Below are 26,504 nucleotides of genomic sequence, written 5' to 3'. Positions count from 1 at the left end.
GGAAGGAAGTATAATATTTTTGTTTCGTTTAGAATTTGACATCAAAATTATCAAATGTGATCAAACGTTTTATTCTTTACCTTATGCAGTTGATAAGAGGTAGCTTCAGTAAGTTTCCAGACTTTTTTCGTGTGGCTACTTTTATTGATAGTAGACACATGAAACTCTAGCTCCTTTAAAGTAATCTTCTCCGGCTGCAATGCACTTGTTGTACTGATCGAACAATTTCTTGAAAGCCCCATGGAAATCCTCTTGTGTGAGAAGTTCAATGACCATCGCCACAGCCTCTTTTATGGCCTCAATTCTCTCATAACGACAGCCTCTAAGGTTATCCTTGAGCTAAGGGAATAACCAAAAGTCACAGGGAGCGAGATCTGGGCAATAAGAAGGGTGAAGAACTGTCTTGATGCCCATCTTAATCAAATGGTCTGAGACAAGGATGGAGTTGCAGACTGATGCATTCGCAAAAATCTTCTTCATCTCCAGTTCCTTGCGAATAATTATATGGACAGTTTCCCACACTGACATAAAACTATGCAATTATTACCTTTATGGACATACACGACGAAACTTATCCATGTAATTCTTTATTTGGCCAATCAACTTTTGTGTTCTGACTTCCTTACCCCTCCCACAAGTCGCATGATCCCTCACATACCCCTTGCCTTCCTTGAATATCTTATGTCGCTCAAAAACTGATGTTCGAGTCATGAAAAATGGTTCAAAAGCCGTTTAGATCATTCCATATGTTTCTGTGGCATTTTTCCAGGTTTAAAACAGAAATGTTATTGCGTATTGTTCTTCTGAAGTGTCCTCACGTACAGATTGCATTTTTGAAATTTACCAGTTGTTACAATCAGGCTTTAGTAGGGTTTCAATTTTTACTCTAGTTGTTCATTTAGACCTGAACTCATAAAAAATTAATCAGTCATAAGATGTATAGAAATAAAATATTAAATTTTCAAGAGTCGACGACAATTATAAATGCCTGTACAAATAAGTATTGAAAGCACCTCGTAGTAAGATGCAGGTTATCTTAATGTGCTGGTCGCGATTTACTATAAAAAGGAAAGCAAATCTAAAATCAATTAATAAAGTTACTCTTGATCTTCTAAATTGATTTTATACGGAGAAAAAAGGAAAACGTACATTAAAAAGTTATTAATCAACTTTCGCACTGCATTAACCTGGTTCGGTTGTCTAATTTCGTCGTGTGTCGGACGAAGACTCGTAGGATTTGAAAACGTTCTTATTCATATCGCAGTACAAGATTAGAATGTTGGTCCCCAACTGTAAAATTTGGGATCAAACAAAGAGCAAATAAAATTTTTACTTCAGTTTGATTAGTTATATGTCCAAGACAAAATGTTGTCTAAATATGCCTATGCATTCATGTATATATATATATATATATATATATATATACATATATATATATATATATATGTGTGTGTGTGTGTGTGTATGCATGTATGTATGTATGTATGTATGTATGTATGTATGTATGTATGTGTGAACAGACACCTTCTTACGTTGATCAGGTGTTTGTTAGGCCGATTCCTAGCAATCCGGTCAAGGATATCTTGGCAGAGATTCCTTCTCTCCAGGAGGTTGAAACAGCTGTCCATTAGCTGAACAATGAAAAGTCTCCTGACCCGAATCGTTTGCATGCGGAGATCTTTAAATGTTCTGGGCCCAAGATGATGCAACGCTCAGCGGAATTCTTGCAGACTGCTTGGCGGGATGAGTGTATTCCGCAGGATTGGCGAGATGAATTCATGGTAGTGCTATACAAGTGGAACGGTAGCAGAGTTGAATGTGGAAACTATCGCGGCATCTCTTTGCTGTCAGTAGTCGGTAAGGTGCTCTGTAGGATCATGCTAGACAGAATGCTGGAGCACATTGCTGACGATGTTTTGCCTGAGTCACAGTGTGGTTTCAGAAGATGTCGAGGGACAGTGGATATGATTTTTACAGCCAGGCAACTGCAGTAGAAATGTGTAGAACAGCAAAAGGGACTGTATCAGGTGTTCATCGATTTAACTAAGGCCTTTGATACAGTCAATAGGGATGCTTTGTGGGAGATTTTGAAAAGGCTTGGATTTCCTGACAAGTTTGTAACCATCTTAAAGCTCTTCCACGATGATATGAAGGCTGTGATCAATGTTGGGGGAAAGCTGGCTGATCTTAACTCAGTAGAAAATGGTGTTAAGCAGGGAGACATTCCATCACCCACACCTTTTTCGTTGTATTTCACCATGGTCTTTCGGATGGCATTTGGGGGGGGGCGGGTTACTGAACTACTGGGGGGTTGTTCAACATTGGGCGCTTCAATGCAAGTACAAAGGTACTCACTAACACAATCCGTGACTTGCTCTATGCGGATGATTGCGATCTGGTGGTTCATACGGTGACTGATATGCAGCATCTTGTGGACGCTTTTGCGGTTGCCTGCAGCGCATTGGGCCTGACCATCAATCTGAAAAAAAAACTGTCCTGATATATCAGCCTGATCCGGGCATGCTATACTATGAGCCATCAGTTTATATCTGTGGGTCAAGGATATCGGTTGTCTCTAAGTTTGTATACTTGGATAGCACACTGAATATGTCTGGTGCCCTGGATGATGAGGTATCGTTACGGATAAGCAGGGCAAGTGATGCCTTCGGAAAGTTGGACGGGCGTTTGTGGAGACGTCATGGGATCTTGCTGCCAACTAAGATTAAGGTTTGTGCCGCATGTGTTCTCTCTACTCTTCTGTATGGTTGTGAAACTTGGACAACATACAGGGAGCATTTGAGACGTCTCGAGCGGTTTTACCAGATGCGCCTACGGCGAATCTTAGGTGTGAGTTGGCAGATGTATGTTAGTGATGTGGAGGTGCTTGATCGGACCCAATGCTTTAGCATTGAGGCTCACGTTATTAAGCATAGACTGAGATGGAGTGGACATGTGGTGAGAATGTTAGACAGTCGACTTCCCAAACAACTCCTTTATGGCGAGCTCGCCGAGGGAAGACGTCTGGCTCAAAAGTCTAAATTAAGATTTAAGGATTGTTTAAAATCCACATTAAAAATGTGAGATTGATGAAAAGAACCTGGGAAAGTCTTGCTTTGGATTACGGAGGGTGGAGAAGGACCTTGCGGGGAGGTGTGAGCAAGTTTGAGGCGGATCGAACCCAGTATGAGCAGCTGAAGTGCTATAGCCGGAAAGGGAGAGTAAAAGGGGCCGTGGATGGGTGGGGGAGCCAAATTGGTCTGGAGTGTGAGGTGTGCGGAAGAATATGTCTTAGCAGAGCTGGGCTGATGAGTCACCAGTCTACTCATCGGCGCAGCGGGTCACAAAGCAGTAATGAGTTTCTAGTTAAACTGTATCAACTGCGGACGAATGTACAAAACGACAAGCGGTTTGAAACGGCATTTGATCCTGCATAGAAAAGAACAGCGAGAACGTGCTTCTAGTGGTGCACATGTCTGTACAATGTGTGCTAAGGAATGCCAGAGTTTAGCAGGGCTAAAAACCCACATTCGTGCAGCCCATCACTGAATGTTTTCGTGTTTCTATATACCTTTTTTGCGCTATATCGAATGATGGCAATGTTCGAAAGCGAATTTGCTGCCATCATGTATGTATGTATAGGGTATCCATAAAGTATGGTGACATAGTCTACAGTTTGTCTCCAAAGTCTGGCTACTTGATGTAGCCAGACCTTGTTGACACTCTGCATATACATATATTGTAATATATATATATATATATATATATATATATATATATGTAATATATATATATATGTATTTATATGTATGTATTTATATGTATGTATTTATATTTATATATATGCATGTATATATATGTATATATATATATAAATATGTATATATATATGTATGTATATATATAGATATGTATATATATATAGATATGTATATATAGATATGTATGTATATATATAAATAGATATGTATGTATATATATGTATATATATGTATATATATATTTATGTTTATATATATCCATGTCCATATATATATATTATTTATATATATATATATATATATATATATATATATATATATATATATATATATATTATAAACATTCAATCGGTGAACTCTGGACTTTTTCTGATACCTATATTGTGCTTTTTTTTACATGGTGTCACCACTTATCAAGGCCCGGAGGCCACTCAGGGATAAGGGTTATTGCGTGTACAGTTATCAATGAGATAGTATTGTAGTAAACATTAGTATTGGGCGTTTTGATAGAGTGTCTTACTTAAGGGGGCGGTTTGTCAGGAGTTTGTTTATGTTGGACTTGAAGACGTCCAAGCTGTAGTCAGGTGGGAAACAGGCAAGCGGCAGAGAGTTCCACTGGCGTGCAGTTCTAAGAAAGAAGCTTTGCTCATGGAATCTACGTTTGGATTTAGGCACAGATAAAGAGTGGGGAAAATTATTGACAGTAGTTTCAGCCAGACGGGTGTTTCTCGTGAAAGATTGGCGAGGGGGGGCGAGGGATTGGAGCTCAGACGAGCCCCTTCCATGGAAATAGCGATAAAACAAAGACAGGCTTGCAAAGTCTCTTTTGTACTCTGTCAAGGCAGGATAGGCTGTTTTTAGCAGCTCCTGCCCAGATGTGGCAACATTACTCCATCCTTGGACGTACTTGGCTATATATATATATATATGCTATTACACATACTACATTAATCAAATTTAAAAACATAATGTTAAGAACATTCTTAAGAAAACATTTTAAAACAAGAGTCAAATAGATTTATTGGAGTAGTAGTTGTAGAGAAAAATATCCAGTGTGTGTGTGTGTGTGTGTGTGTGTGTGTGTGTGTGTGTGTGTGTGTGTGTGTGTGTGTGTGTGTGTGTGTGTGTGTGTGTGTGTGTGCTAAGAGAAGTTGGAAACATCAGTCAGATTGTTTGGAAAACTTCTATATTAACTTTGTAGGTAATCCAGACTTATCCTTATGAAATAACTTACTGTTTGGTTTCCTCTAAGAACAGTTTTGAAGTAAATCGTTTTTTTTTCACAAACGTCGATGCTGTATTAATTTAGGAGGGTTTTTTTTTCGATTAGTAAAATGAGTTTTAATGAATAGAAATATTGCCAGAATCAAAAGCAGACATGTATTTCTGAGTAGAATTGATTTATTGCGATTATCCTCTATAATCTCTACATTAATTGGATCATAGTAAATATGCTCATATGTTTCAGAGAGGATATTATATTATCTGAACGTTTCTTTAATAAGGTCCCTGCTTATAAAAGCCCGGATGCAATTCCAAGATGTGTTGTTTTTTTTTTCTTTTGTTTTTTTACGAATGATAGCAGCTTGATGAATGGCACAAGTTTGAAGCATAACACTTGTTCTTTTTTTATTTTCAGTTATTAAATACAAAATACAATGTCTGCCTTGACAACAATGATTACGTCTATCAAAGTGCAAAGAAATTTACTGCGCGCGAATGTAACTCCATCTTCGCAAAACAAGTAAGAAGTTTTAACACGAAAAATATAACTAGAAATGTTTAATTCTTACATATTGAGTGTTGCCAATTTTTCTAAACTGATTCTCTCGTGCCATAAACTGTACACTTCTTGGGTTGATCTCAATTTTTTTTTTTTTACATAGGCATCACCACTTATCAAGGCCCAGAGGTGACTCGAGGATAAGGTAAAGAGTGTACAGTGGGAATTGGACAATATAGTAACCGTTAGTAATGAAGATTCGGTAAATTTATGGAACGGCTCATCAAAAACTTGTTTACGTTAGACTTGAAGGTAACCATATTGTAGTCAGCTGGAAAGCAGAAAAACGGAAGACAATTCCATAGGCGTGCAGTTCTAAGAAAGAAGCTTTGCTCATGGAATCTACGTTTAGGTTTAGGCACAGATAAAAAGTAGGGGAAATTAGTGATAGTGTTTACTGCTAGACGGGTGTTTCTTGTCAAAGTTTGGCGAGGGGGGCATAGAATGAAGCTCAGCCGAGCACTTGCCATGAAAATAACGATAAACAGAGACAAACTCGCAACATCTCCGCTCGTACTGAACCCTGTATTTAATCCACTGAATGCACAGTCTAGCTATTTACGGCATAATTTTGAAAGATCTTGAATGATTACTGAAGAGAACTGGAATGTCTACCATATTCTCTGTATAGATGTTTGCCTTAGATATGACGATATTTCGCATTTGAAATAAACCCTAACATAATATTAGGAACAATGGCGTTCTGTCTCCTCAAGCAACTCAGCACGTACCTCTAGTTCCCACGAGAGCACTTCTATTAAAGAAAGCAGTTTTTTATTTGAAAAATAAAAAATAAAAAGCCGTAGACAATGAGGAATCATATATGAAAATATGAATAAAAACAAAAATACATGCTGGCAGGCTGATACCCAGGATAAAAAGAGCTCTTCAAACAGTTTATACACCAGGTGGGAATAAGTAGAAAACAGGTGTAAACATCCTCCCTCTGGAAGTGGCATTTTAGCCATGAAAGAAAGTCAACCATGGTCAGCCATAAAGCTTGGATTAAAAAATCTCCATTATTTGCAGTAACAAAAGCATAAAATAAGAAACTTAGAAACCGAGCAATTATCTGTTGCTCAAAAGTATGTACTACTGTTCTGCTACAAAATTTGAAAAGTGAATCAAAACATCAAACAGAAAACATAATTGTCCTCTTTTATAAAGTTAAAATGGTGCAAGGGCGATAACTACGATTCCAAATTTTTTAGGTCAGTTTCTACTGCATGGCGAGTGACCTCCCTTTTCTTGTATTAATTGATAACATACAATTCTATCGTTTGATATTAGAAAAAACATTTATCTTTATTTATCTTTTTTAAAAACAAAAAAGAGTTTCGTTTTCTGTTTTAGTACAATTCATTTAATGTTTCCATGTTTAATGTTTCAATACCTGTATAATTGTTAGATTCGGTTTTCCCACGCTACCTTGTCACAGCATCTATGCGACCTCTTCTCGGGCTATCTGTCTCTCCGTTGTTCTGTCTATGTTTTTGAAACAAATCGCACGCATAAGACTTACATCATTGTTTCGTTTCACTGTTTGACTTCTTTTCTTTTTCTTTTTTTTTCTTATGTTTTGTTTAATCACGTTTATAATTAAATTATGTGATTTATATCTAAAAAGTCGTTTGATTACCATATTTCCATAGAGCATTTTCCGCCGACTGAGATCAATAAAAATTCAACGCAAAATTTAAAACTAGTGACCGACCGACCGACCGACTATAATCGAACGCTCATTTTCCAGCCGCTGTTATTCCGTGAAAAGGAAGGCGCAACTCTATTCCCAAAATTACTCACCGCGATTGATCTCCATCTTATAAAGCTGTGTGTTTAGCAAGGAAACATTGAGTATCGTTTTTAAGTTGGTATGACTCGGTGGAGGACTAAACTCAGTTCTGGCCCATGAGCGAAAAAAAATCCACACATTAACTCGCTTGCATATAAATTCATTATAGTGGTGTGTCCGATTCATTTGAACTAAAATCAAATATCATTATTTGAATATCACAAATTTTTTTTACAAAATGACAATACCTATAACTACTCCCGCTTCTACAGTAAATCTGGCAAATAAATCTACCCGTGACGTCTACATTCAGTAGAAATCACTCTCAACGGTAGAGTGCACGCTGCCGTTAAATGGTTCATCAACTTATGCATTTGAAATATGTAAGGAGTGGAGAAAAAAAAAACGCCATTTTACTGGGCAAAGAATATCTTCACGAAGGCGACCATTTTAAAGTAATCACGCTGGATTTTTTCTTGTGTCCCAAATACTTCGGGCAAGTAAGAATCGAAAAATAAATTTTTTTGATTTATTCGTGCATTCATTTTTTACTTCCCTTATTTTAGGTCGTGTGACGAGAATGTATCGTTGTTTTCTTTAAAAAAAAAAAAAGGCTTATTGAACTTAAAGTACAATACCTAGTTGTACTTTATTTTTAATGAAGAGTAGACAACACATTGTTCATGCGTTGTCAACATCCCCAGTAACTTTTACTTCTCCTTATTTGTTTTTTATTACACGTCTCGGTTTTGCATGAGCAGTTGCTGGAGATGTCGAAATTTTTTTCTTTCTATTCCTATCTTCATGATCATGTCACTAATAAGGGTGCTGGAGGTAAACGTTTTAACAGTTGACGTTACTCAGGGATCCGAACCTTGGATTAACCCATAAGGAGGTTTTCCTATAAGCAGGTGATAAATACTGGTGTTGCTGTATTGCCATGTGGTGAATGGATTCTAGACCATGCAGCAGTTTCTGGTGGGGCTTCTCGATGTCATATCAGTAGATAATTGTAACGACATTACCTCTCTTTGGTCTGTAAAAATTCTTCGTCTCTTTTTCTCCCTTACTTTCCCTCTCTGCTCTGCTCTAACCAACTCCGCCGACCTCTTCTTCATATTCTATCATGGAAAGTCTCAAACAGGAAAAAAAAAAAGCCCAACGTTGATAACCACTACAAAATCTACTTTTTCAACATCAGGGGTCTACGTTCCAACTTTACAGTAGTTGAAATCCAACTACAGGAGAACAAATCAGATCTAGTGTTCTTGTGCGAATCCGGCATTGGGCCGACTGTTTTACGACCAAAGAATACTCTCACTTTACATCGAAATTTGACCCCCAAGATCTTCATGGGCATAGAATATGTGCTTACATTTGAGGTGGTTTTATATGTGATAGGGACATTTCCAGATAAAATCCAAATGTGTCCCATATTTGCCTCCTATCACCCCACAACAGCAGGGTTACTATTTTTAAGAGTCTCTCTGAAATAATTCACTATGTCCTGTCTGCTCGTCCGTCGACTAACATTCACGTATGTTGTGATTTAAATGTTTCCAATGTTGAATGGCTGTCATGATTTCTCCGTCGCCTATGACCTAACTCAGATTATTCACGAACCTTTTACTTACAACTTCCCTAGAGTTATGCCCACCCTCCATTCTGTCTCCACTAGGATCTTCTGATCACTCACTTGTTTCAGTTAAAATAAAAACAAACTGTAATAAGTACTCAGATATATCTATTCATTGTACAGTATACCAGTACTCTATGGCTCATTTATATCAGACATTCTTCTTCGCACAATGATTAAAATAAACATGTCGTCTATAGTATCAGATCTGATTGAACAGTTATTTGTTGGTATAGATCGCTTCATGCGCTGCAAGAAATTTCAGCAAAACCCCACAGGCAGCCATGGTTTTCTCCAGAATTTGTCGCTGCCATTGCCCACAGAAACCACTATTTTCACTGCTTTCAGTGAAATAAATTTACTGAGACTAAAGCCGCCTTGTAGACTGCTAGCAGCCACTGTAAAAAGCAATAAAGAACGCAAAACAGCTTATAAAAATCCCGATCTCAGTAAGGCAATTGTCCCTTTGATGACATTCCTATCATAATACGTAAAAAAAAAACTTCAGCCAGAACTAGCCCCAATACTTACAATGCTGTTTAAACGTTGTCTTAAGAAGAAATGCTTTCCAACGGACTGGAAAACCTCCGCGTATTTAAAAATTCAGGGGATCCGTTATCTCCCTCTCAGTACAAACCAATCAGTCTCCTGAGCGTCATGGGATCTGTGTTAAACAGAGACGCGACCAATCATTTCAACAGAAAAAATCTTCATCAGTGACATGCAATATGGTTTCTGCTCGTCTAGATATACAGCTGATGTGCTAACAGTTATATTTTACACGATTAGTGAATCTCTCGACGCTGGCTTCCTTTCTAGGGCAATCGTCCTTGACATATAAAAGGCATCCTGGCCCCAACTCTCTTCTTTACCTTTATCAAAGATACCCCAAATCAGATTCGTAAAAATTTATGTAGACCGCACTACCATCTACGACAACACTTCTAAGGCGAGAAACGGCCAAAATCTCTCTGATTGTCTCTCCTCTGATCTTGATCACGTGGTGAAATGGGGGAAAAAGTGGCTTTTTAATCTAAATGCATCTAAAACAAAACTTCTATCTTTCAATCATCAACGCTCCGACACATATCTGGCCCCTATTAAAATGAACGACTCTCACCTTGAGGACGACCCATGTGTAGATAAACTTCTTGGTCTGATCTTTACCCCTAATCTGAAATGGAGCACATACATCAAATCGGTAGCCAAGATCGCTGGAAAAATGGTTGAAGCATTCTACTACCCCAGTAGATATCTTACTGCTGAAGCAATTCTCTACTAGTATAAGAGTCAAATACGTTCTAGGATTGAATACTGTTGCCATATCTGGACAGTAGCTGCTCAAAGCACTCTATTCTGCCTTGACAGAGTTCAAAACAGACTTCGTAGTCTAGTTTCATTTCTCTTCTCTGCAGCCTCTTTTCCACAGAAGAAACGTTGCAAGCCTGTTCCTGGTCTATCGCTATTTTCATGTCAAGTGTTCGACTTAGCTTCAATCTATTGGCCCCCCTCGCGAATTCTTCACAAAAATTCGTCTAGCCAAAATTACTATCGATAAATTCCTCCACTCCCTATCGTTGCCTAAACTTAAACACAGATTCCATGAACCGAGCTTTTTTCCTATATTGCACGCCCGAGGAACTCTGTTTCGCTGGTCTGCTTTCTAGCTGATTACAATATCATTATCTTCAAATCCAACGTGAACAAGTTCTTGTTCAGCCGTTTTCGTAAATAATCTAATTATACCAATTTTACTTCTACAATCGATTATATGCAATTGTCTCAATGACTACAATACACACATTATCACTTATCCTCGATTGGCTTCCGGGCCTTGATATGTAGTGACACCTTTGTAAAAAATAGACCGGTTAATGACAGGTAAACAACTGATTTTCAATAGTTATTCGACTTTTTATTGCTATTTCTGAAGTGTATTATTATATTTCCATAGAATTGTTCGCCGATTGAGGCCATTAAAATCCAACGAAAAATTCTGTTTTACTAATTCTCAAAATAACTAATGTTTTATATAAAAATTGCGATATTTTCCCCCTCAGTCTTATCATACATGTATACATATATTATTTCTTCTTCAGGGATTTGCTTTATCGACAGACGGAAAGCTTCGCAGCTCTTTGAATTGTGTTGGAACGCAGTGTGAACCGGACGGCTGTTTTGCGATCTTGATTGATTGCTTAGATCCATCATTAGATCGATGGAATCACAAAACGGTTAGTTATTAGTTTGTTTTTCCCCCCAATAATTGGCATATGTTTCTTATTGTCCTATTTATATTATTGTGAATATCATCTTCATATTAGTTGTTATTTTAATATCGTTCTAGTTGACATATCTGAGCTACTATGCAATCGTTCTCGAAAACTCTGGATTTCTATTCGTCTTCATTTCTTCTTCTCCTTATTTATACCGTATTGTCTAGGCGATCGCCGATGGTATAAGAACTGGTTTACAAGTATAAAGAAACAAACATACAGAAAAAACATTTATAATATATAATGTATAATCGGTTGTGCTCTGTATGTGTGTGATAAGGGACTCCCAATGTTGCCCATTGACAGTTATATGTTGAGACATATTTTTTGCTCGATTGACCAGTTCATCTCTTCATTTGTTAAAATATATAGTCTTCGGGTCTGAAATTTTATGTCCGTTATTTTTTGTATAAATTTAAGCGGAAAATGATTGACTCCAACTCTCTCTCTCTCTCTCTCTCTCTCTCTCTCTCTCTCTCTCTCTCTCTCTCTCTCTCTCTCTCCCTTTACCACATCCAGCTGCCATCTTCTCCTACTTCCGGTGTTAATCTTACCACCTTTCTGCATCTTATCGAATTATTTCTGTTTAATGTCTTTTGTCATTTACCGCCTTTCTTATTTATGAATCATTTTCTAGCGCTCCCCAAGGAAACGCCCGTAATAGTAGTATATATTATACGACCCTCTTCGCATGTTAAATTATAATAACATACTTCGTAAACACTTATGTGATAAATATACTTACTTTCATCAGGTTGATTACTGATAAGATATATTTTCAAATGATCACTACTAATTAAAATCAATAAGACGACAATGAAAACATAAAAACTGTTGTCTACTTTATAGGCAATCATTTTAATATATGATTTACAGCACTCCGGTAATGCCTGTTATGTACAGTTGGTACTGTTATTTAATTACTTATTTATTTATTTATCTCTATACAGGATGGGCAGCTCCAGTCAGACAAGAACTTTTGCCTGGACCTTGACGAAGATTATCAAGTTCTTGCTTCACGTTGCGATCCTTTAAAAGCTACACAAATTTGGAAAATCGTTGCTATTCCTCTTTGATTAAATATGAGAAAAAACACACATGGATTACTACATTCTTACCAAAAAGATGAATCTTTCTGCATCATTCAAGAAATTTCCCTAAAACTTAATATTCCATCAAATTTATATTGTGCTCAAGGATAACTTTTGCAAATTTTTACTAATATTTTATCAAACAAAAATCTTAATTGTATTCTTTAATATAATTTGCAAGGAAAATTACATATGTAGCCAAGAAAAAAAAACTAAGATAAGAATAAACCTCAAACATTAATGCCATACTTGAACTAGCACTAATAGTTAAGAAGCAATAAATTGTATATAATTGTAAAGAGACTAGTTTTCAAATAGGTAGAAAATTTCCGTTTCGATATAACAACTTCTAAGTTAGTACATGACATAAAGAAACAGATAAAATACAAATGCGTAACAGATAAGCAATACTATTTTTCTTACAAAGGAGTCACCACTTATTAAGGCCCGGAGACCACTCGAGGAAAAGAGTTAATGAAAATTTATGTAGACGTCACTACCATCTACGACAACACTTCTAAGCCGAGAAAAGGCTAACATCTCTCTGACTGTCTCTCCTCAATGGGTATTTAATGGGAAAATATCTTAGTAATCGTTAGTCGTGGAAATTTGGTGAATTGAATTACTTAAGGAGAGGGCTCATCAAGAACTTGTTCACGTTGGACCTGAAGACGACCATAGTGTAGTCATTTGGAAAGCAGGAAAATGGAACAGAGTTTCACAGGCGTGCTGTTCTAATATATTTTTATCTTGACGTTTCTCGCACCTCCTAGAATATCGCCTTACACCCCAGGGATTGCGAGCGCCCCAGGTTAGGAACCCCTGATGAAAACATTCCGCAGTTGGTTAGATTAAATGATAAACATGAATTTTCCATTAAAAAAAATGAAGTAAACTGTCATAGCTACGCATGCGGAAAGTTGTGTCATCAGAGAAGTGTGTAGCAGAGAAGCGAAAAGACTTCTACCTTTTGGGTGTTCAAGGTCAAAGTGAATGTGACGACCGTATTTTTACGTTTCAACATTTTGTGGAGTTTATAAGAGGAACACATGTCACATAGATATGCTTAACAGGCGCAGTTTTATATATATTTATAACTGCCGTGAGAGTGGGAGTTTGGTTTGGTTTTGGAATATAACGTACAGATTTAAATAGAAAAACATACGTAAAAGCGTTGATAGGAAAGATTGACGGTCGAGAGGCAGAAAAAGGAAAGAAAATAAAACAGCGTGCTATATATATATATATATATATATATATATATATATATATATATATATATATATATATATATATATATATGTGTGTGTGTGTGTGTGTGTGTGTGTGTGTGTGTGTGTGTGTGTATTTATGTCTCGGCAGTAGAGTAAAAAGCATATCTTATTTTTCTTTTATTAATATTATTGGAATTTTTTCCCTTTTTCTGCCCTTGTACACATTTTTGTGAATTATTCCATGGATTTCTGCCTTTGTATTATTTTGAACCATCTTCCAATTACGGGATTTCCTTTGATTTTAATTGTGCAAATGGAAATTCAATTAACTTTCTTGAAGTTATATATTTGGATTTTACCGTCACTGGATTATTTATCTTCCACCAGACTATCCATTCACGTGTAATCAACTTTTTCTTCACCATATTCCCTCTGCTTCACTTTTTTGTTATCAAGTAAGATCTTTGACTTACTTTTTGTTTCATCAAATAGTTTTGCATGCAAAATCCGATCCTGCATTTTGCTAATTCCTACCCTCTGATGAGAAGGAAAGTCTTCTTCGAAAATCTGCGAATTAAGGATTATCAACTTATCTAGTGTTTCCTTTTCAGATTAAATATGTTTTTAACTCTTTTTCAAAGTGTTTTTTAACATGTTTTATTAACTGTTTGCTCGTATCCTATTTTGGTTTTATCGAGCTTTTACATCTGGCTGAGATAACTTTATAAATATTAATTCTTTAATATTTATATTATACGTTTATTTTACCATCTTGGATCATTTTGGTAAATTTAATTGTAATTTTCATTTTATATATATATATATATATATATATATTTATTTATTTATATATATATATATATATATAGTCGCTATATATATATTAGGGATGGGAGGGTTCCAGTATTTTTATCGATTCGTATTAAATTCCCGATTTCAATATAATTATCGATTACGATTCCGATTCCTTCTAAATCTCTACATATTTAACTATAAAGTTGTTATATTTCACGATTACAGTAAAAACACATGTTAAATGTGCAGATATTTTCTCAAACGTAAAGATACACTTGTGAGGGATGATCTATCGATTTTAGTTTTACTAATAGTTTCAAATCAACAGATATTCACTATTTCATAATTGCTATCAGCGGTAGAATATTTTTCTTTAAAGAAAAATAAATAAAAATGCCAATTAAAAGAATCGTTGTTGGCATCGGAAAATAGGCACAGATGTTTCCGATTCCGATACCGATTCCGATACCCTCAAAATTTCCGATTTTTTCGATTCCCGATTCCGATTAATCGACCCAACACTAACATATATATATATATATATATATATATATATATATATATATATATATATATGTGTGTGTGTGTGTGTGTGAATTTTACCAAGCAAGCTGGATCCACAAAAACATTCATATCCTTTTTCTACAAATCCTCCTGCTACAGGACTTCTGATAAATGTATTATTTTCACTTGGACTTTCCATGTCTCACTGACTTTAGCAAATAGGGTGCATACTTTTATAACTATTTGCTAATATTTTCTCTCCTCTGATGAGATGGTAGACATCGAAACCCTATAGGTTAAGGAGATTAATTTTCTAAAGCATTCTTTGTCTTGCTTAGAATAATAAAAATTCTTTGATATGAAACTCAACCACTTCATTTCATTTCAATGAGAGTTTTTTTTAAATTCATTCATTGAATTACAATTTTATATATATATATATATATATATATATATATATATATATATAATAAGTAATAAAATTTTACTTCTAAAAATAAAAATAAAATTAAGACTCGCAAAAATTGCTCGCAATGCTTAGTGGCGTAGTGCTTATAGTACTTGGTAAAATTCAGTTGTAAAAGTCTTCTGGGTGTTGAAGGTCCAACCCTTGGTGGGAGCGACACTCAGAAGTCACCTCTAAGTTGTGAAAATAACACTCAAGATGAGAAGAGTAGTCCGAGGAATACAAATACTACGAATAATCAATGCGCATTAAAAAAATTAGAATCAAAGAAGAAAGGACTGATAAAAGTACGACACAATGATCACCATTGGTTTAGTGTTATTAAAATTAGGTTAGAGTCCATGAGAGCTGGAGAAATGCATCCATAAAAATGATTGTATAGAAACGAAAGATTCAATGGTGGAAATTGTTCAATTTAAAATGAAAAGGATTTGCTGTAAGGAAAACAAAAATTCAATTTAAATAAATAAAAATCGTATGGATTTTATTTTTTTTTTTTCGTCGTTTAATGATGAGTAAGATTGTCAATAACTCTGATCAGTATTTACCATTCTCCCATCGCGAGAGGATATGACGCAAGGTCGGATGGTGAGAAAATGGGCCAGCGCCCCAAAAAGAGGAGCATTCTGGTTCTGCAAAAATAAGTCTGGGTAGCCCCCTCGGCATTCCTCGGTGAGGGCGCCTCAGACAACAAGCGAAAAACTTGCTCCTCCCGAAAGCCAGGAGGCATGACCTCAGAGGGTGGACCTCCTAGGGCTATACAGAACATTTTGCATTAGTCCGACAGCAAAAGGACCATCAAACTGGCCCACTTTCTATCAGATTGATTGTTGAGGTTTAAACCTCGACTCTGACACAGGAACCTGGTCTGGTGTGCGATGGTCCTCTTTTGGATTTTGATGTTGGAGTATCAAGTGTCGTGTTTTGGAGTTGAGAGTTTTGACAGTAAAACATCGATATTTGGAGTAAGAAGTTTTGACACGAGTGCGTCAAGATTCAGACTAGAAGTGTGTTGGATTTTACCTCGGAAATTTTTGGCAGCAATGCGTCGAATTAATCCCGGAAATTGTCGCTTGGAAGCGCAGCATACTTAACAATCTATCAGGGCAAGTGTAGGATCACAATTTATATAAAATTTACTGTTTTATCGTTAAAGTATCAGTGGCACAAAAGTTATACCAACAACAATTGTTTTTACCTATAGCAATTTGTAACTTCCACTTATAACCTCTTCACATCACACCCATAATCAATGCACAATAATACCCTACAGAACGATAGTTGGGACCACTTTTCTGAAGCATGGAGAAAAGAATACGAAAAATGCACACCCTAGATTTATTCAAAAAGCTCATATCAATTTTTGACACCTGAACATGTCAGAAAACCAGACGGCCGAAATCTAGTAAAAGCAACAATCAAGAAAGAGAAACCGCTCTAAATATTGTAAATAAATACTCTTCCACATCTCCAAATCCAAAACATAACTGGAAAACCTCAAAATCTATTTTTTTGCTAAATTTAGAATATTCTCAATATTTTATTCGACGTATACACGTGAAATGATATGAAATTTCATCTATGCTTATACAAGTTGAAATTTGAGAAAACAGCCGCCATCATCTTAAATAAATTCTTTACTTGTTTTCGCAAAAAAATATGTTACAATAGTTATATTGTATTATTGATATATCAGAAGCTAATCAATAAATTCTTGACTCAGTTAAGCCTAAATCATTTGGCGTAACGGTTCACTACTGGACTGGAAGACCGGGGTTCAATTAGTTCTCGAGTAAAAACAAAGATTCAAAAATTGGTATTTTCCTCCTTGTAAAATATTCGGTATAATACAGTGAAAGATAAATGATAAACAGATACTCTCCTTCGCACTTGTATTAGGTTTTTTGAAAAGGAAACTTTCGGGTTGCCTCTGACCAAATCTTAATATAAAGAAATTGGTTTCATTTTTGAGCGATGTCTTAACAATTAAGACTACTCGTCTGTTGGAAAAGTTTGGAAACATAGATGTGGAATAAAAGACTATGCATATTTTCCTATTGTATTGTATTTTGTACTTGTTTGAGTTTTTTTTTCTTTCTTTCTTCTATTTTGCTCAATTTGAACTCCTTAATCCGTACAGAACCAATAAACTTACCAACGTCTACATAAAAAAGGGCAAGAAAACCCTTGCATCACTCATAGGCATCAAGCAAATAAAACACCCTTTAATCTGCATTTTATTAATAACTAACAAGCAGCGTCTGGTAAAGAATTAGAATCCTTAGGGATTCTAATTTAAACCCCTAACCATATTATACATCTATATCTATGTTATATTTCTCTTAGTCTATCGTTCTGTTTATTTGTCAGTTCCTTCGATGTTTTCTATGAAAACTACAGTGCCTATCTGGCTGAAATGTTGCATGGTCCTTTCTTATAATAAGGTGCCACGTATAAGTATTATTATCGTATACGTTCGATGCACAGTTATGGATTAATAGTGATTAATAAGGATTAGCTGCTGCAATACCACATTTTCTCTGGATGTATGGCATAAAGCCCTCATTCTAAGTCAACAGCCTGCAACTTTTGCCCGTTTTTAACAGACTAAACAGTGTAGCTTTCTCTATTAAATAAATTAAAATAAAGTAAAACGTTTTGTCTGGTGTTCTGATGTGTTAGAAACAAAAGAATGCTTCATGCCTCCGTTCAGTCTCGAAAGACAAAGGACACCCCCTGCGCATGTAATTGTGAAGCAAGAGTTGCGCAATTTTCAGCCACACCTCTCCTGAATTGGCATTGCTTGAGTCCAGTGGCAGGAAGAAGACCAGGACGACTGAAAACAATGCCGAGATAAGCAGAGAGCACATACAGCACCTGGAAGCCCCAAATGGTCACCCGTTTAGTACTGACCAAGTTCAACGTTGCTTAACTTTGGTGATCCAGCGGGAACCGGTGTGCCAACGTGATTATGCCGTACCTAAGAATGTTTAATGCAAGTATATTATCCCAATTGAATTCATAGGATAAAACCATGTATATTTAAATATATTTGTATGCAATAAGGTGAATTCAAATAAGGGAGACATGCCATGAAATTGACATTTTAGAAAATTAACATTTTAGAAAATTAACGGTAACAAACTGTGAAAACAATGAACATTATATACAGAATCGGTAAAAATGAGATAAATACACGCAACCGATCTTAGTTCGAACACAAAAGATAAGATGACATGAACAAAGAAAAAAGTACTTCTTTTCCAGTTTGAATTAAGGAACTAGGATCCTGCTTATTAATTTCTTTTTCTTTTAATGAAAGCGATAGAAAAACATGTGATAGCCGAAAAGCTGTATCGCAATAAATTCAACAAGTAATTAAAGGCCTTTGAAATTACACTGACGGTGTCTCTGTGTCTCTTGATTTCTCCTGACGTTTGTCCAACAGCTACGCAGAGAAAGAGAACGAAGAAACTAAAGACACATAGAAATGTTGTGTTCTCTCCATCAAATTTACTCTGAACTTAACGGTAAACTCAGAAAAAAGACACACAAAGATAGAAAAGAAAAAAGAAACAATGAGGCGTATCAGTAACATAAACAGTAAAGAGAAATTGATCATATAGAGGTGTGAGATACAAAACAAACGATGGCAAAACCGAAAAAATGCGGTTTTGCCATCTCTGAGGGAGGTAACTCAATTTCACTGAGATTCATTTAGTCTTTCCATACGAGAATTTGATACGCTAAAACCAAGCCAATTGTTATTTCGGCTATTTATTTTTAAGAAAACGCAACTTTGAATATTCTTTTTTATCCTGCCGAGCCAAAGGTTCAAGAGTAGAACGGGGAAAACTATTTCTCTAGAACTTAATTCGCACTAAAAACTGCAAAAAAAGAAAAAAAAACTTATGCAAAATACGAATCGTAATATTTTTTTTATAGGATCTTAAAGCTAAATTACATTTTTGCGATATCTTTTGTTTTATCAAATATTAGTTGAAAGTGTTTTAAAATAGTATCCCCCTCTTGAATTTTTTGTTTAATAATAATGTTATTATTGCAGCACAGTCCGTATTCTGCTTAAACACTTTTTATCTTTACCGTGGGAATAATTTGTCTCCTCCGACAAAAAGAGGGTGGACCTGTAAATTCACGCTTGTCCGTTCGTCCGTTCGTCTGTCCGCACTTTTATCAATAACTACGCTTTGAATTTTTAAAAAAGTTTTCATAAACATTAAACATGATATGAGTAAACAAGGAACAGAACGAATTTTCCGAGAAAACACCGGTTGCCACCCTAGGGGTGCCTCTCGGGTTAAAATAGCTAAAATTGACACTTTTGTGCTTATGAAAAAATAAATTAATGTCTTGGATTTTTATAAAACTTTCTATTTAATTTTGTTTGTCTATACTTCGTGATAACTCTTGAGTGTGCCCCAGAGGCTCTTTTCTGACATATAAAAACACTATATTTTTTGGGACTATTTAACCCTATTTGTCCAAAGTTTTCTGTGTATGTCTATTTAGCAGTTTTGCATGGTGCTCAACTCAAATTTAAATATGTTAAGGCCTTGGGGATTTGGGGGACTAAATGGGGGGGGAGCAAATAATGGATTTAGTCATTTCTCTTGTTTAGTTTTATTTTGCATGGTGTAGAACTCAAATTTACATATATGTCAACGTCTAACATTGCACCGTTTATTCATTTTCACCAGGATTTGACGTCCCCTGGGGGAATTTGGGGGCTAAATGGGGGGGGGGGGTTAAATGCTGAACTTAGTTATTTTTTTACGTCTTGTTTATTGCACTCTCTGGGGACCATGCATGCTTCCCTTGTTTTTTTTTTTGTTTTTTTTTTTTTTGTTTTTTGGAGTCCGTCTATTTATTTACAAGTGACTATTCAGAAGAAAAAAAACATAAGGAGACTGATAAGGAGACTGTAATATACATAAAAAGAAATGTTCAATTTCGCACCTGATTGAGTCCTTGTGGCGGAGACGAGAAACTGGGTTAATATTCCCAATCAGAGATTGTATCAGAGAGCAATATTGTGTTATGTAATATAGAAAACGCCATCGCAGTTACCTTTAAAAAGTATTAACTTACATTTTTACATGTAATAATAAAAAAGTCCTCGCATCTTCTTTTTTTAATTTACAATTCCTCTGCAATTATAGTAGCATTTTCTTTTATATTTTGGTAACTCTAAACCTTTTATTTATTTATTTATTTATTTTTTATTAACGTTATAAAACGTCATTACATTAAATAAAGTAGTTTTACAAAATTGTTTAAACAACGTAGTGACATCTTTTTTCATACAATTCGTCGAATGTTTTGTTTAAATTACAATTCCAAAATAAAATAGTTAAAAAGATGTTTTCTTATCATTACTTTAATAAGATTTATAATTACTTTGCAATAATCGACGCTTATTCGTTCCTTGTTGTAATTAATGTTTTAAAACTTTGTTACATTAAATAAAGTAGGTGAAAAAGTCCTTGTTCTTACCTTCTTTTGTGCAATGTTAAATATTTAGCGTCCCAAATTCTCATATAAAAAACTGAACGATTTTTAAAAAATAAAGTTACCTTCCTCAGCACAATGACAGAAATTGTAAAAGTGCCAGAAAACACACACCAGAAAATATATTTAGTTAAAGGGAGACAACTTCTATCCAAGACAAGTAATTTTGACGTATAATAAAAGGGAAACAACTCTGATAACTTCATCAGAAAAAAATCTAAAATTGAAATCTATGTTTATTAAATAGTAGCTTTATTATTATCGTTTCCATATTTGAGTCCATGGATCATAAGCTAAATTAATTATGTACAGCAGTCGAGTATTTAAATATTCACTCTGTATTTTAAATGTAATTATTATTTGTTTACCTAATACCTTTTAAGTTTGTGTCTTTTTAAGTTTTACTTTTTCTGCTTTGTTTGTGTTTTTTTTTTAAGTTTTACTTTTTCTGCTTTGCAGCAGTTTATTATTAACTAAATAAGTTATCTGTTATTCTCTTTCTCACCCTCGGCAGCAATCTGGACAATCATTCAAACTTCGGCTGATTTATATTAATCCTTCTGTGAGCGTGACTTAGTCGCGTACGTGTTTTAGATAAGTGGCTATTGTAGTTCTGGACCACATTTCTGGGATGCGACCTAACTGAGGTGTTGTTCATAATACAGTTAAATTTAGTGGAACCAAGAAGCAGGCACGATATTTTTTTTTCTGCTTGTCAGATTTGTCGGGAGAGTAAATCCAGTAAGTCTATCGGAGCACATTTTGTGTGAAAGTACTTGCAATATAAGCAATGGGGAGGGAGCAATATTACAAGTATTAAACAGGAGTCGTGAGCTTGGACAGTTAAATCAAATAAATAAATAATAAATAATTATTTTTAAATATTAAGAGTAAATAATTATTCGCTTACATACCAATTTACCAGTATAAATAGATAGTGGATTTGTCTTGAGAGGGATTAATACGATTAAATTTCAGCAGTAATAATTGTCCTTTACCTGCTTTTTTATGTTGATTATTTCTATAAAATTAGTGAGCTAATTTTATATTTAATGAAAGAGCATGAATAAACAAATGTTAAAAATAATTTAAATGTTTAATTTATAATAAATCTTATATCAGCATTAGCTATTTGAATCTACAATTGTAAGGAAGAAAACCAAGAAGATAAACCAATGATCTATTTCGTTGTATCGTTTTAATAGAAACAATTAGTTCATCGTAGTTAAATGATAAATAATAAATTAATAATGGTTAGTACTAGTTAATTAAATAATAAATATTTTATTAATATCACCAGGTCTAGAATGTATAGAACTACTACAATTCCAAATTTTAAAGCAAACAGTTATTTACGAGAGAAATTAAATATCTATTGTTGAAAGTTGAGTTGTTATGTAAGTAAGTTTCGTAAAATCTGTTAAAAATTTTGATGGGGAATTAAATCTTATTAAACCTAACGTTATGTTTATTACTACATTTTGCGAAATGCATTCTCTAGAGTTCATAAATAAATGTCTGTTTTTAATTTTCGGAAGGGTGTTTATATACTCTACAATAAATAAGAAGTGTTTAAAATTTTTCATATTTATAATTTTGTGAGCTTTAAAAGATTTCCGTTTAATTTTATCAACATTTTTCCTTCGCCACATCTTTTTTATTCCAAGAAAAAAATACTCTCCAATTGTTTTGTTTTTTTTTTGTTGTTTTTTTGGGTTTTTTTTTTTCGAAAAACTCATTTTTGCCTCTGATGAATATTAACTGAATATCCATTATTCAACGAAACACTTTTAAAATTACTTCATAAACATACGAATAAAACACTTAGAGTATGAAATAAATACATGTTCTGATTTGGGAATGATATCTAGCAATATATATATATATATATATATATATATATATATACACACATGTATATATATATATATATATACATGTGTGTGTGCCTCTGTGTCTGTGTTTCTGTGTCTGCGTCTGTATGTGTGTCTGTGCACACACACACACACACACACACACACACATATATATATATATATATATATATATATATATATATATATATATATATCGTTAGTTATCATTCCCAAATCAGAACGTGTATTATATATATACGTATGTGTGTGTCCGTGTGTCTGTGTGTGTCTATGTCTGTATCTTTGTGTACACACACACACACACACATATAAACATATATATACATATATATATATATATATATAAACAGTCTTAAAGTTTATACATATATATATATATATATATATATATATATAAACAGTCTTAAAGTTTATTTAATTCTTGTCGTCTATCAATTTATAATGTTTCATTGTTCATATTTTTGCAATATTTAAGATTCCTTAAGATTGTTTCTTAATTTAGTACATTTGCTGCATGTAAAATAAAATATTGTGATGAAAAATGACCGTCTTTGTTTTGTTTTTAGCAATTAAATTTCATCTGCAATTTTCTGTATTTCTTTTTTCATATTAAAGGCAGTTATATTTCTAAATTTTTCATTAGGATTAATTATTCGTATTATCTATATTATTTGAACTATTCGGACTTGATTTCGATGTATCTTGTTAAATCGAAAATCTTTCTGACGAACTCGACAGGCGTTATATCCAACTCAGGAATCTGCGTCATATGTGAATGGTACCCTGTATTTAATGTTCTGTAGTAGCATGTTCTCGTTTCGAAAGCAATGAATTAGTGGAAGTTCTAAGTAATTTGCTATTGTATTTTAAATATTGAACCTTCAAGAAAAGTGTACCTTACAATTAAATTTTATCAAGCACTTTATCCACTACGCAACGTGTCTGCTGTAACGTTGTGAAAATAATGCTGTATAATTAAATAACCCGCGTGTTATTTCTTCTGCCCTTCACATCATCAATTTCTTGGTTAAGTCTGACAGGGTTGTCCAAACTTCCAACTTCCAACCTATTGTATACGTAACGCACCTTCTCTCAACTGCAAACGCACTTCTGATGATCGAACTTATTACTTCAAAATCCAACTTGAAATCATATCAGGTGGTTACATTGCAGGCATATAAAGAGATAGGGCGGCCATTTTGGTTTCTTTCTTTTTCATTCATTTCGACCGACCCGTTGAATTATGTACACGTGCTAGTTAGGTAAGTCACGCGTTTCTCCACACACGGAATATGAGAACATTACACTGAATAGTTAAATAATACGATTAAATCAGTTTTTAACAAACTCGACACCATCTAATAAGCTGCATACCTTCAAAGTCCCGAATTCTTTTCCTAGAAAATGATGTTTCGCTTGGGCAAACTTTGTTATTTTCCTTTGCATTTGATATTCTGTCTTCAAGAGAACCAACAGACTGATCCGCCATATTTATATTTCATCAGATGACAAAATTGAACACATTTAGAAAACATACCACACGACAATAGCAAAAAGTTTACTAAGAGGAGATAATTTTTATTAAACTTATATCCAAGAGAGGTAACTTTCACATATAACAAACGGAGACACCTCTGATTGTTTCGACGGAAAAGAGATCTAAAATTGAATTATGTTTAAAAAATGTATTACTATTACAAAGACTTGTTTCGTCATTTAGTTTGTGTCCTGACAGTGACTGTTGAGACATTAATATGTGCGGATGATTAGGGATTAGTCGAGAATGCGAAGAGACTGAAATGAAACACGTTTTATCCACTAAGTCGACAAACCGGAACTGCTTGACGGTTAGCCCGAAATCCGAGGAAGGGATATGGGAGAGGAGTCGGAGGAGCGGCTGGGTCTATTATTACTAGTATTACAACACCTCCTTCACTATTAAAGAAGAACGTTAGGCTGTAATGGGTTGGAAACGGTTTGCGGAGAAGGGGGATAGTTCATTGGTTCTATGTCGTAAGTCAAGCCTCTGTATACCTTTGCTCTCCCTGATTGATCTACGCAGTTTGGCAGGGGTCAGTGGAACTGATGGATGGATGCTTGGGATGGTAGATAGGTGACAACCGGATGACCCTGGGCATTGTGCTGGGATAGTGGTGTGAAAGTAAGGAACATGGTGTGTGCCACAACAAGTTTTCAGTTGCTGCTGGCATTTTTTGTTGCCTACCTTGCCCTTGGTGGCCTTAATGACTGCCGATTTCTACGATGGTTTACACTGCTGGCAATTTTTACCAGTTATGATCTTGGCTCGGCCACAATCTGTATAATATTTCCAGGTTTCCAGAGTCTGGTTCTTTTGTCCTGAACATGACACTGTTGACCGATATGTAACTCTGTGTGTTGATGGCTATTATTTCGGCCATAAGACATTTTTGTTTCTTCTTTGCTTTTCTCCAGTTCTACCTTTGTTTTATTTTCATCCTCTAGTTGTTGTTTCGATACAAGTGGGCTCCTCATGGGTCTTACATTCAGTAACTCTGCTGGGAATTTGATTTAAGCTGATAGCGGTGTGGCCCAGTAAACCATTATTGCGAGGCGGTGGTCTGTGTTCGTCTCTCGCGCATTCAATAACAACTTTTTACAGATACCCACCATTTACTGGAGGTGATGATGTGACGAAATAGTGTGCCTGAAGTTGTAAGATTGGCAAAATCTGCAAACTCTGTACGGGAATACTGTGGCCCATTGTCGTTGTATACTACTATTACAACGCCTCGTTCTTTGAATAGAAGTTTCAATTGTTGAACTACTGCAGCTTATGTGGTCGAGTGGAGACGCCGTCTGAAGGGGATGCGGCTGTAATGGTCCCCCACTAGTAAGAAATCCTTACCATCCATGGTAAAGATGTTTGTACTGATATACTGCCATGGATAAGAAGGGGTCTCATGTCAGTGTAGTGTTCCTAATGGGATACTAGGTTGGTACTTCTGGCATGTAGAACAGTCTTTATTTAGTTCCTCTCTGTCCTTGTTAATACTGGCCAATAAAACTGTTGTTCGGCCCAGTAAACTTGTTTTCTTTATCAACTGATGGGATAAATGCAATTGTTGTAGAACGTCCTGTTGAAGTGAAAGAGGTATAATAATATTATTGCCTTTAAGGAGTATCTAGGACCCAATTCTGTTTCTATAGTTCCAAAAGGCCTGTACATGAGATTGGCAGTTGGGTCGACTTTGTTTTTATTTTTGTTTTTTATTTTTTTAGTTAAATTCCTGAATAAACATTCAAAGTTGTCAAGTTTTATTTTCCAAAATCTAATTGTCTTACTTTCTGATAATAATATTCGCTTGATCACTCAAAGTAAACGCAACTTCAGACGTCTCGAGCTGTCACTATGGCCGTTGTAGTAAATATAATACGAGACATCTACTTGAGTGACTTTAACTAATCTGTTGTCTGTGTTTGCTAATCTAACTTCTGAAAGGCAGGCAACGTCGACTTTGCACTGATTGAGAGCAAGAGCTGTGAGTGTCTGCGTTTCTTCAGACTTGATCATTGAGACATTCTAGAATGCAAAGTCGTGCTGTTGGCGGAGCTGAACTAGTCAAATTTGTTGATTTGATACTAGCAGCAATGGGAGAGCAAGCACGTCGGTTTTCATGGACGCTATGGTGGGTTAGGGTTCGTAATGTGTGCTTGATCCATTGGCGTAAGTTATGAGGGAATTTCGAATTCACAAGCCGTCCCATGTATGTCCCCGTGAAGGGAGGTTAGTTTAACTTTTGT

The 26,504-nt window shown here is 35.1% G+C and overlaps 1 protein-coding gene across 6 annotated transcripts in view; it reads left to right on the top strand.

The window, feature by feature from the left end:
* The window catches only part of LOC145276812 (polypeptide N-acetylgalactosaminyltransferase 13-like), a 434,740-nt gene that overhangs the window by 35,137 nt on the left and 373,099 nt on the right, over positions 1–26,504 (top strand). For 3 of the 6 annotated variants that reach the window (XM_080128143.1, XM_080128144.1, XM_080128139.1), the window contains 3 exons: positions 5,398–5,502; positions 11,069–11,203; positions 12,196–17,367. In XM_080128143.1, coding sequence (XP_079984269.1) covers positions 5,398–5,502; positions 11,069–11,203; positions 12,196–12,321 — 366 coding nt within the window. In that variant the 3' untranslated portion in view covers positions 12,322–17,367. Of the gene's footprint in view, positions 1–5,397; positions 5,503–11,068; positions 11,204–12,195; positions 17,368–26,504 lie in introns of those variants that run through there. The other 3 variants (XM_080128141.1, XM_080128142.1, XM_080128140.1) reach the window with 1 other exon arrangement.

This window comes from Euprymna scolopes, chromosome 5 (genome assembly GCF_053919585.1).
Source record: "Euprymna scolopes isolate OS-2025 chromosome 5, ASM5391958v1, whole genome shotgun sequence".
Lineage (NCBI taxonomy): Eukaryota > Metazoa > Mollusca > Cephalopoda > Sepiida > Sepiolidae > Euprymna > Euprymna scolopes.
Note: the sequence above shows the minus strand (reverse complement) of the source record. Positions and strands in the feature narration are given on the sequence as shown.